The sequence below is a fragment of the Natator depressus genome, chromosome 1 (assembly GCF_965152275.1).
Source record: "Natator depressus isolate rNatDep1 chromosome 1, rNatDep2.hap1, whole genome shotgun sequence".
Classification (NCBI taxonomy): domain Eukaryota; kingdom Metazoa; phylum Chordata; order Testudines; family Cheloniidae; genus Natator; species Natator depressus.
This window is the reverse complement of record NC_134234.1, coordinates 249738401-249750788: the sequence shown is the minus strand read 5'-3', so window position 1 is coordinate 249750788 and position 12388 is coordinate 249738401. Positions and strand designations below refer to the sequence as shown.

The 12388-nt window shown below is 41.7% G+C and overlaps 1 protein-coding gene across 1 annotated transcript in view; it reads left to right on the top strand.

Moving 5' to 3' along the window:
• The window catches only part of SLC41A2 (solute carrier family 41 member 2), a 91488-nt gene that overhangs the window by 45181 nt on the left and 33919 nt on the right, over positions 1-12388 (top strand). The window contains exons 7-8 of the mRNA XM_074940911.1: positions 4264-4411; positions 7871-7950. Coding sequence (XP_074797012.1) covers positions 4264-4411; positions 7871-7950 — 228 coding nt within the window. The remainder of the gene's footprint in view (positions 1-4263; positions 4412-7870; positions 7951-12388) is intronic.

Sequence of the window (12388 nt, the reverse complement as noted above, 5' to 3'; positions counted from 1 at the left end):
CCACACAGTGTTACTCTGTCTAATATGAGAATATACAATAAAGCCCTTGAAAGGATTGCTAGAGTTTAATTTCTCAAGAATAGTAATGTCTCGATTCTTATAGTTTCAGGCTTTCAGATGTTTCTTTTGGTAGAGCTTTTCTTGAAAAGATTAAGTTCTCTTCTTTCATGGGACTGAGAATCAGGAATGTCTTGGCGTTCTTCATTTCCTATGATTTATTTGTCCACTACTAGCCTCCTGCCTTTTAGGAAATCTTCTCAACATCAGAGCAAGAAGTAGTAGTAGTGGTAACGTGGCCCATTGTAAAGAACCTCATACTCATCAAGGTAGTAATAAAGCAGGGTGAATTCACTTCTCCATCTTCCTCTGAATATACTGTACTTCCCTACAAGGCTGACTGCAGAAATTTACTGAAGTGAGACTTAAATTCCTGGCTTCCATCAGCATAGGGAGAATTGCCTCAGGAGGAAGAGACTGTGAGGGGAGAAAGAACTAGTGGTGATTGCATACCTTTCTGTGGAAGGGAGTGGTCCCACTTTTGATTGATCGTCCTGCTCTGTGATAGGAGGGACTAAACGTATGTTGTCTTTGCCACTGTGCTAGAGCAAGTGCCACCATGTTTTGGTCACACAATGGTGTTGTGAAGCATGATGAGAATGACAATACAATGCAGAACAAATATAGAGTTGGGTGAAGTCTTTTTGCTTGGAATGCTTCATGGAAACATAAGGGTGAATTTTTTTGTGTGTTTTTGTTTTCTGAGAATTAATAAACTGAAAAATCGACATGTTTTCAAGATTTCATATGAGTTTTTTCAGAGATGGACCCATCAAGACAATATATTTCAATATAAATCCTCTTATATTGGATTTTATATAATAAAAAAAGTTACATCTTCAGTTAATAAGAGGAAATATACCCGTGTGTCTAGACTGATATACAAGGACTTTAAGTGGGATAATTATCAGGTATTAAAATATCTCATCAGATGCTTATGCTTGTTAAAGCATTTAATCAGCTTTGGGGTAGCCTTCAGGACCCTGCCACCTTAAATGCTTAGAACCCCTAAGCCTCCTAAGTCTTTGTCTACACTAGACAAATGCGTGGTGTTATAAAACACATTAATATTTTAATTATTCATATGTTTAGTTAAAGGTAGTTAAATAGTGCTGAAGCTCTGTATTCTGATGAAGAAGATATACTACTTCACTTTTACTGACTACTAACAGGTTAGATTAGCTGCCTTGATCAAGTGTAATTTATTTCACATGAGTTGTAGCACTGCCTTTTGGAACACTAGAGGGCTCTGTAGGATCATAATTGGGAATAAGGTCTGTACTCTTTGACTACAAAAGTTTTAGTATGCAAAGGGTTTGAAATTCTAACACCTAATTTATTAAAGTGAAAAGTGTATCTGTGGTGTTGAAGCTCTGATAAAATCATTTTTCAAGATTTGGAAACTCAGTTTATAATCTTCAGAAAATAAGGATTTTCCTCACAGAACTTTGTGTTAATGCCAAAAAAAATACGTGTACATGTCCTGGTGCTGTTATGAACTTCAAAAACACTGGCTTTTCTTTTATTAAAGATAGAAAATTCAATAATGTCTCTTAACCTTCCCAAATCTCTATTAAGAAGACAAATTATATTGGTCCCTATTATCCTATGAAGATTTTTAACTTTACTGAGAAGTATAGTATCTCCAATTCATATTTGTCTTTCAATAATGGTTGCATTTTTTTGAGTGGCATTAGATTTATTATTCAAGTCACTGTAGATGCATTTATTCTATGCATTTATTCTATGCATTCATTCATAGAATACTGGATAAATGTGAAGTGTATGTTTCTTGTAACGGAAGGCTGATTGAGATCACAGTTTTCATGGGGTGGATGAATGAATGCATAGAATAAATGAGGGTTCATATGAAACTTCTTTGGCATCCTTGTACACCTTTCTTTAGCTAAGACTCATTGCACCATGTAATCTAAGTACTAGACAACTATTTTCTCTATTTACGGTGTGTTTCCTTTTTCTTCTTTCTCTCTGGTGGTGGTACTTTTTTTTCTCTCTCCCCCGCCCCGTGGATTGGCCATGCAGGGAAGATGGCACTGCTATAAAAGGGCCTCATAGAAGAAGTGGGTCTTGAATTTAGTCCTGAACAAGGTCAGACTCTGTCTGAACTTTTCTAGTAAACTGTTTCATAGCTAGAGTCTCGCAAAGCTCAGAATATTCTGCTCTCTATTTCCAAAAGTCTGAATCTGGACCTGAGTGGCTGCATTGTCATTGTTAGAGCATCACAGACATTCATTCATAATCCATCATGACAGTCTCTGAGATACTTTGTTCTAGCCTATGAAATGCCTTGTGTATTTGGACTTCTTATTAAATAGATAGGTAGCCAGTGGAATTTAGAGTATTGGTAGTGGGCAGCCACTTGCTTTAATTTTTGGATGGTCTTTGCCTTTAAGCCCACGTAGGTGAGTTGTAGTAGTCTAGCCTAGAGCTTGAAAATTGACTAATATGAAGCTGAGACCACCTTATCATTTGCCCTTCCCATATTACTAAGGTAGTCATGGCCTCCTGATGTTTGGTTGTGACCCCGTCCCTAAAGAGAGACTAATGACCTAATGCAGCTGTGAAGCAGAAATAAAAAGTTTTAGGCTGACAGTATGCTATACTAGACTTAATTTTCTTCGGAACTGATTGTATTGTCTTCTCCTTGGAAGTTCCTTCCTTAGATGGTATCCTAGTATTTAGTTTATCTACACAGTTCTGTTTATGCCTGGCTATTTATATGGAGCAGGCAAATGACGTTTCATATTTTCCCCCACTCTTCAAGGAACTGAAGTGTGTGTGAATACTAAAAGGTGGGGAGTAAGGGTAGGATTTAAAAAGCACTGGCCTAATTCTATTTCCTTTGAAGACTCACTCTTGACTTCAATGGGAGCAAAGTTAGGCCAGTTTTGAGCACCCTTCTGAAGTTTCATAATGCTTTTCGATTAATTGGATATAAACTTTATATGACAGCCTGTGTCGATTTGTATAGCTATATATCTGTTCCATACAGTTGTTGTTAACTTCAAAATTTACTCAGTTCTACCTGTGAGAGCATTGATCACCAGCTGTGGGTTAGTTTGGCTTCTTGAGATTTGTGAGGCAGCCCCTGCAGCTGGCTATTTACACAACATTTTTGAAATATTACAGTCTTGTTGTGTTGCAGAGGGAATCTATATTTGTTTGAACTGTAGTTCATGAATCATTTTGTACAATAGCTCTGACTCTAACTCTAGAGTTTTTCTTTGTGTTGTCATTCAAAACTTGTTACGGATAAATGTTTTGTCCAAATTGTGTACATGTGGGCAAAATACGGCTGATTGTCTAATACTAAATAAAAGTGCTTTATTTTTCATAAAATTAAGCATATGCAAAATAGTATTGGGGCATTACAATGTAATTTACATTTATTTGCCATTAAGTGACTTATACCGTTATTTATGTTGTTGGCGCATTAGGAAATATAGCATCAATGGGACAACTTATGTGGGGAAGGACTGCAGGACTGAGTCCTAAACTCATTTATGGAGGAAAACTGTACTCTTTCTATGCAGACAGACTACAGTTTGTATAAGCAAATTCTGCTTTATAAATATATTACCTTACTGTGGAGTCCCTGTTCTCTGCTGTTTTTCTATGAATTATGATGCAATTTTGATGAAATTGCTGCTGTTGTATTTTTAAGCATTACACTGTGCAAGCTGGTTATATGTAATTTTAAAAATGAGCTACTCAAAGTAAAAACAAAAAACAAAAGGCATTTTGGTATTCTGCTCAGAACTGTCCTAAATATTTAAAACCTAGCATGAGTGATTTATATTCATAATAATAAGCACTATGATTTAATCAGTTAAGGCTTGCTTTTTCTGTAGAGCTTACTTTGCAAGCTATTGTTGGGGGAGGAGGAAGACTGTGTTCTTATTTGTTTGTTTAAGTTGAATTAATAAATGAAAACTTGATTTCTACTTCTCTAAAAAAAATTAGAGATATGCATCACCCCTGGGCAAAGGATGAAAGAAGGAATGTATGTGATATTAATCATGTCACGTAATGCTCTACTGGAAGACACTTGGATACTATGGTGATAAGGACAGTATAAAAATGGATAATATGTAGAACAGAATTCCATGTTAAAGTTTAAATTCATTGGGGGGAAATTTGTAGGAACCCCAAAAAGGCTAAATCAAAGTTTGTTTTTTATTTTAGAGACATATTACTATATATCTCCTTTAGTTGGTGCCTTTTTCTTGGCTCTGACTCCTATGTGGATTGTAATAGCTGCCAAACATCCAGCTACAAGAACTGTTCTCTATTCAGGGTGGGAGCCTGTTATAACTGCTATGCTTATAAGCAGGTAAGTAATTTTTTTTAATTGTTTCCTGGTGCTCCCCTGTCTGAATCTACCTGTTATTCCTTGTCTTATTAAAAACAACAAAACTTCATTAATGCAGAGTTAAGATTGTCCAGTGATGCCTTGTGCCCTTCCAGAATGTGGAGAGTAGCTAAATTTAAACCTCTGAAACCCAGGATATACTGTACAGAGTTGAGGTACACCTCTCCCCTGCAATGTATGCAACCTTAGCTCTGATCTCCTAGAGCTGGCAGTAGCCACTGAGAATGTTCAGTAAGGGTGGTATAAAGATTAAAAAATACTAAAGGAAATGGTGGATTTTTCCATCTCTCTAAGTCTTTAATTCAAGACTGGATGCCTTTCTGGAAGGTTTGCTTTAGTCAAATACAAGTTATTAGGCTCAAAACTTGAAATTCTATGGACTAGATAATCTAATGGTCCCTTCTGGCCTTAAAATCTATGAAGTCACAATTAGCAGAGAAGAGGAAGGACAAAGGGAATTGTGCCCATTGTTTATGTTGTGTTCCACAGATTTGGATTCCAACAGTTATTTGCATGCATGCCCTTGCATTCACTTTGTTAGGTGTAGTTGTGTTGAATGGTAAAAGGATTAGTTGGAGCGGCTTGCAGATCTGTGACTGTCCTGTGAACAGAGGTACATATGTACCTTGAGAGAGGAAGTGTGCCTCATTTCAGCACTGAATTTTGTGGGTTTTGTCAGTAGCAGTCTTCTTGCCATGGGGATTGTCAGCAGTTTGGTGGCATACATCAATGGTTCTCAACCTGTTTTCATTTGCAGACCCCTAAAAAATTTTGAGTAGAGGTGTGGACTCCTTTGGAAATCTTAGACATAGTCTGAGGACCCCCCAAGGGTCTGCGGACTACAGACTGAGAACCAGTGGTATGCATGACAGTGGTCTCCAAGGCTTAGTGAAGGGCAGGGGCGGCAAGTTATACCTCCATGTGGTGCCTTAGCACCAGCAATATTCAGAGCCCAGGGGCCCAGCTCCACCAATATTTGGGGCCAGGTGTCCCGCCCGGCCCCACCTGCTGCCCCCGCGTGCCTCCCCGGGCCCTGGAGCAGAGCGTCCTTGCCTCTGCCTCTTCCATGCGGCTCCATGCTGCCTCCCTGCAGCAACTGCTGCTGCAGGGTCCTAGTGCCCCCCATTTTTACTGCCAGGGCAGACTGAGCCTGCCCTTCCACCTCAGACCTTTCCTTTTCCGGTGGGACCCTCCACCAGCACAGGGGGTCCCCCGCCTGCAGTCACCGCTCCTGCCCCATGCTGGGCAAGGAGGCAGCCCCATCCCCCACCCCCAGTGAGGCTACAGTTAGGGGCAACAGCAGGGGAGGAGGCGCACGCAGCACCCCCTGGCACCCACCTCGGGGGAGAAAAGGGAGATTCCTGGACCTGAGATGGGCCCTAGGAGCACATGCAGTGACAGTGGTGGGGGTGAGTGTGCTGGTGGGGGGGGCTCCTCCCCCAGAGCTCGCTGCTGCTGGCAGGGAAAGGGTTGGGGGGAGTCCTCCTCTCTGGCCCCTGTCCCGGAGCAGCCTGCCTGCACCCCAAACTCATCCCCAGCCCTGCCCCAGCCCAGAGCCCACACCCCTTGCCAGAGCTTTCACCCCCCCACCGCACCCTAACCCTCTGCCCCAGCCCTGAGCCCCCTCCAACACTACAAACCCCTCATCCCCAGTCCCAGCCAGAGCCCTCATCCCCTGCACCCTAACCCTCTGCCCCAGCCCTAAGCCCCCTCCAACACTACAAACCCCTCATCTCCAGTCCCAGCCAGAGCCCTCATCCCCCCACACTCCAACCCTCTGCCCCAGCCCTGAGCCTCTCTAACTCCCCAAGCCCCAGACAGAGCCCTCACCCCCCACACTCCTACTCTCACCCTGAGCCCCTCCCACACCCCGAGCCCCTCATCTGCAGCCACACCCCACAGCCCTCACCCCTGCACCCATTCCCTCTGCACCCCCTCCCATCCCCAAATTCCCTCCCAGAGCCTGCACCCCAATCCGCTGCCCCAGCCTAGGGCCTGCACCCCAGACCTCCTCCCCCACCCAAACTCCCTCCCAGAGCCTTGGGCAGATGGGGGGCGGAGTTTGGGCAGGGGCGGGTTCTGGGCACCACTAAAATGTCTACAAACCTGCCACCCCTGGTGAAGGGTAAATAAAGACAATGTCTCAGAAGGATTCACCTGGACAAGGTGAAGGGGTGGTAACATTCAGCAAGACTGGGGTTGTTTGTGTGTTTTAGGCTCCCGGGTATGTCTGTACTGTGGTTGAAGGTGTGATCGCATGTTGGGTAGGCCTAGCCAAGGTGAACTGCTAGCAAGGGTATAGGGATGTTTAGCTGGTGGGTAAAATTGAAGTGCCAGGTCTTCACTGTGCTTTTACCTTGGGATAGTTCTACATGTTAGTTACCTCAAGTTAAAAAAACCCTCATCTTTATTAGCAGTGAAGATAAAGCCTGAGCTGCACGGAACAAAAATAAATGGTGGGAGAGAGGAGGAGCAGCAGCAAAGGGGGGAAGGAGACTCCTTTTCAAGCCTGAGCTGTGAGGTCATGGTTGTAGAAATGGCAAGGGAGAAGGAGCTCAGTTGCCTCTGGTGAAATGGGCACAAACTCCCTCCTCAGGTCCTCCTACTTGTTGCTCTGACCCTTTTGAACTGCAGCAATTATGGGCTGGATGTTTATGAAGAGGGAACTGAGGGCTGGAGGAAAGACTGTCCTGTGGGCCAAATGCTTGATAGCTCTGCAGGAACTTAAAATTTGCCAGAGATATAGTGCTCAGGTCAGAGGAGAGGATCTGTTTTTGTCTACATCTTGTTTGTAGCTAGAGATCTGTGTATTGTATGCTTACAGTTGTGGAGGTGCAGCTTGTTTTGGGAGCATGTGGACTGTGACTGGAACATTCAGAAAATAAAGGGACAAGTCCTCACTGACTGGGCAGGGACTGTCTTATGCTATGTTTGTATGGTGCTGATCTCCATCGCTGCCTCTAGGCAGACCTACAAAACAAATAATAAACGATGCTGGTAATTCTAACGTGTGTGTTTAAAATAGTAATTCTCCATGACTTATAAATCTGCTAAATCTGAAAGGATTTTCACAAGGCCAGTGAAAGGTACCTTTTTGACATCAGGACCTCCCTCTTCCAAATATCAGGTTCCTATTTCAAACGTCTCAGGTGCAAAAGCTGTTTTTAAAAGGAGCATTGATTAAACTGTGTGTTTTTCACTAATAATGTCCTCGGGAGCAGTGAAACTGTATGCTCAAACTTTCCTTGAAAAAGTGGGGGCTGGCGGGATGGACAGTGAGAGAGCAACATTTTCAGGTCACTTTTTGAATAAGTGTTACTAAGAATTTTGAATACTTAAAGATTGATTGCTAGAATTTGAAAAATAAATATTGGTGCCCCTGTTTGCTTTCTTCTAAATGTTGTACTTTATATTTTTCAGCATTGGTGGCCTTATTCTGGACACAACTGTTTCTGATCCTAATTTGGTTGGGATTGTTGTTTATACTCCAGTAATCAATGGTAAGGCTGTAATATGATTATTTTATAATAAATATCAAGTCTCTATACATGTTTTATAAAAGATTATTACACTAAAGTTCAGCTGCAGTGGGTGGGTATCTACTACATTAATTTCAAGTTGTAACTTTGGTGTCAGAAACAGGGTAATTTAAAATAATAGCAGTGACTCCTGGTTTTCTGTACCAGAAACATCGAAGTGCATGTGAGAGAGAGAGAGGAAAAACAGACTAGTAGTACATATTTAAAGTTAGTGTAAGAAAGGGGGAAAGTTGAAAGAAATCATATACAAATACTGTTTTGAAATTATTATATCTGTTAAATATAGGATTCAAAGATGTAATTCTTCAAGGGTTTTCTCTTGGATATATGGGGCAAATTTTCAAAAACAGTCACTTAAACTCCATCTCCAGAATATGCAGGTACAAGTATTAAGTGGTAATAATGCAGGCAAAATACAGAAATCCTAGAGCAAGTTGGGTGTTGGTTCATATGCTTGCCTATATGTGCAACTGCATGTACAAATCAAACACTTTGCAGCCATGCAGATATATATTTGTGAACATTAATTAGGTCCATTAATTAAATGTGGATATTTCCTAGATTCCTGTCTCTGTGTTAATTCTTTAAGCATAGATGTGGAATGTTGGATTAATTTCTCAGCATATTAAACTATTTTTTAAAAATAAAATGTCTTGTAAGTCGAGTCCTGCGCAGATACAAAATTTGTATCCGCATCCAATCTGATCCGCAAACATGGTCTGCGGATGCGGATATCCACAGATTTGTACTCTACGTAGGCTCTACTTGTAAGAAATATATTTATTTTCTAGTTCTGATTTATTCTTTATTGGTCTACTTTGCAATGTGCAGAAAGATCTCATGTAGAAATTAGACACAGGACTTCCTTATTTGCAGTAGGTTTTCTGCTTACTGTGTAGCAAGTGTGGAAGGTATAAAGAAACTTTCTCTAAATATAAATATTGTGTTAAATCTCTGCTCATTTCCATTCATAAAAATATACAAAAGGCTGCCTAAAAGTCTTAGGGCTGGTCTACGCTACAAAATTAGGTCAGCTTAACTACGTCGGTCAGGGATGTGAAAAATTTCACGCCCTGTGCAATGTAGTTAAGCCAACCTAAGCCTGGTATAGACATCTCTAGGTTGATGGAAGAATTATTCTCAGAGAGGTGGATTTACTACAGCGATGGATAATGTTTCCTCTAATTTTTTCCATCTATGTGTGGAATGAATTTTTGTATGTGCACCAATATTGAGGTAATGTGTGGATGTGCGCCACCAGTAGAAATTAAAAACCTAGATATAATGTATATTTTTTAAAAGTTATCATAGGGATAATTACTCCAGCCAGGACAGGTTAGGCATTTTAGAACTCACTACTCAATGAATTAAGTTTAAGCATAAGAGAGAAATAAAATTATGAAATGCATAGACCAGATAAAGAAATAAAATAACAGCACTTTGAAAGAATAAAATTACAGAGCATATATGTGCATTGCAGGAAGTACCAAGAAGTAAGAACAAAAACAATAATACAAGTTTGTGTTGGGAGGTGAGTGTGAAAGAGACTCCGTGTGTGTGTGTGTGTGAGAGAGAGAGTGTGTGTGTGTGTGAGTGTGTATGTTTGTGTGAGAGAGAGATAGTGTGTGTGAGAGAGTGAGACTGTGTGTGCTGTCACTTTAAGCAGAGTGACACTCACCAGTCTGAAAGCTTGTTCAGACACAGCAGCAGCTGCCACCAGTTCCGTCTCACTCCCTGGCGCTGTTCCCCCCTCAGCCCCACCGCTGTGTGAGATAGGGTACATGGGGAGAGGAGGGGGACACCCTGACATCAGCACCCCTCCCTTCCTTCCCCACTCTGCACAGAAAGCAGGAGGCTTCCAGGAGCAACTGGCCAGGAGCTCCAAGACAGAGGGCAGGAGCAGCGCAGCAGCGGGGGAAAGGGCACCTGAACACAAGTCGCCATTGCTGAGGATGTGTACGACTGTAATAATCAAGTGTACGGCACTCGATGGACTGTTGTATGGCCGCACAGGCATGCAGCTTAGAGGAAACACTGTCAATGGACGAACTTTTCTGTTGTTTTAGTAAGTGTTTATGCTACAGCACTGGAGTGCTGTACCATTTCTAGTGTAGACATACCCCTAGATGCCCTTGAATTAATAAACAAGTGAAAGTCAGCATCTATTCTAACCCAAAAAACACCCCAAAAAACTCTATCTTCAACACAACTACCCACCTGAATTTCAGTTCCCCTTACTCCTCAAAGTCCCAAATTAGTATGCCTTGCAGCATTCTGTGGGGGTCAGCAGACCTTAGCTATTTTTGACCAAAGATTGGGAGGAATTGTTTCCATAAACTGTTAGGGAAGCTAAACATTCAGTTACCACTGCCAGGTAGTATGATCCTCCCATGTGTGGAACTGGCAGCCCTTTGTTTCTTGTTTTTAACCATTGATGGTGGAAATGTTCTTTGATGCATTAGTTATAAATGTTAGTTCTGAATTCACCTTTCCTCAAACCACTTAAGCCAGGGTTTTCAGAAGAGACTGGTTGATACCTTCAAGGGAGCTGACTTTCAGAGGATCATTGCTCAGCATTTTTCTGAAAACCAGTTCTTTCTAAAGGTTTTTCAAGTTGGGCTTCCAAAATCACATCACTTCTGAAAATCTTGGCCTTAATTGTTTTTCCTGTGGTGTGTAGCTGGCAAGCTTCTTGATTCTGGAGCTTTATGCAACAAGATCCTGGAATTAATAAGCACCAGAGATGACAGATTTGTATAAGGCACCCACTGCTTACCGTAGTGGCTTGAAACTATAGTAGTTGAAGGCTTTGAGGCAACTGGACTATCAGCTAGAATTCTGATCAGTATAACAAAACATTTAAGAGTCTCCTTGCAGACAGCCTTGTGCCAAGTGAAAGTCTTATGTCAAAGAACTAACATCCAGCTTCATCAAGCTTTCACAGTCTTTGCAAAAGTACTGATGGAATACTTCCAACTATCTGTGTAGGACAGTGGTTGATTTTGGAATGGTGAGGTGGAGAACAGGCCATATATTTGTCTTAGATACATCCTTGCACTGAAGTGGAACACTGCATCAAGACCGCCACAGATGAGTCCCTCCACTAATGTGTCTCTACACTGGGCAGAAATGCTAAAGAGCTGCTGACAGTGGTTGCCAGGACAACCTCTGTCAATGCATCAAAAGCACACTAAGAAGAAAGGCCAGTAGGTCCCCATGGCAACCTCTCGTGTATCATGAGGAAGATTTGGCAAAGGTTTTTGTGGCAGTTTCCCTCCTTTGGCAAATCAGTGTTCATTAAGGAGAAACATTGGTAGCAATTTTCTCATTCAGCCAATCTCTGAGACTTGAGCATACAGTGTTCCAGATGTGCGATGGGAACTGAGGTTTCATGCAGTAGAGCTTCCAAGCTGAACAAAGTGTAATTGGGGAGTCACACAAGCTTTCATGGTGTCAAAATGGCAACCTATATCTGAGATGCACTGGCAGGGAGTCAGTCCAAAATAGTAAAATAAAAAGTGGATTTCCAAATTTCTCCGATTCGGAATTCAGCATCCAAGAATGCGTCCTGAGTGGTATTATGGACACATACTAGGTGGGTTGATACATCACCATTGTTTCTATCAAGGGTGGCATCCCATTAAATGTCTTTTAAAGTCTATGGGCTGTCTAAGTAAAACTATGCTTCTATTTAAAATGGTACCTTCACACAAGTTGACTGTGTGAAACCTTCATTTCTTCATTTGCTTTCCCCTTTTTAACATCCATGGACTGGTGATTGGACTTCATAGAGCTTTTTAATTGCTAAGAATGAGTCTGTTATAACATCTCCCTTCAGAAAAAGATTATGTATAATTCTTGTTCTCCTGAAGATATTGGGTTCATTGATTCTTTCTCATCCACTTCCCCAAAGAGTTGGGGGAATATGTTTCTTAAAACTTTCTACCGCGTCCTCAAAAATAAATAAATAAATAAATAATTACTACTACTGTTCACCAGCAGAGGTACCAAGGGCTGCTGGTTTCCCCTCCTCCCCCTTAACCAAGCAGTGGAGAACATAATATTTGCTGAGAGGGTATATGCTTGGCTACCTTCAAATTCTATAGCTAAGGGAATTTCTGCTATCCACATATGGGACACAGAAAGCTAAGAGCAGTGGTTCTCAAAGTTTTGTACTGGTGACCCCTTTCACAGAGCAAGCCTCTGAGTGCGACCTCCCTTATACATTAAAAACACTTCAAAAATATTTAACACTATTATAAATGCTGGAGGTGAAGGGTATTTGGGATGGAGGCTGACAGCTCGTGACCCCCCCCCCATGTAATAACCTCACGACCCCCTGAGGGGTCTCAACCCCCAGTTTGAGAACCCCTGGCTAAGAATGTGGCTATATTATAAT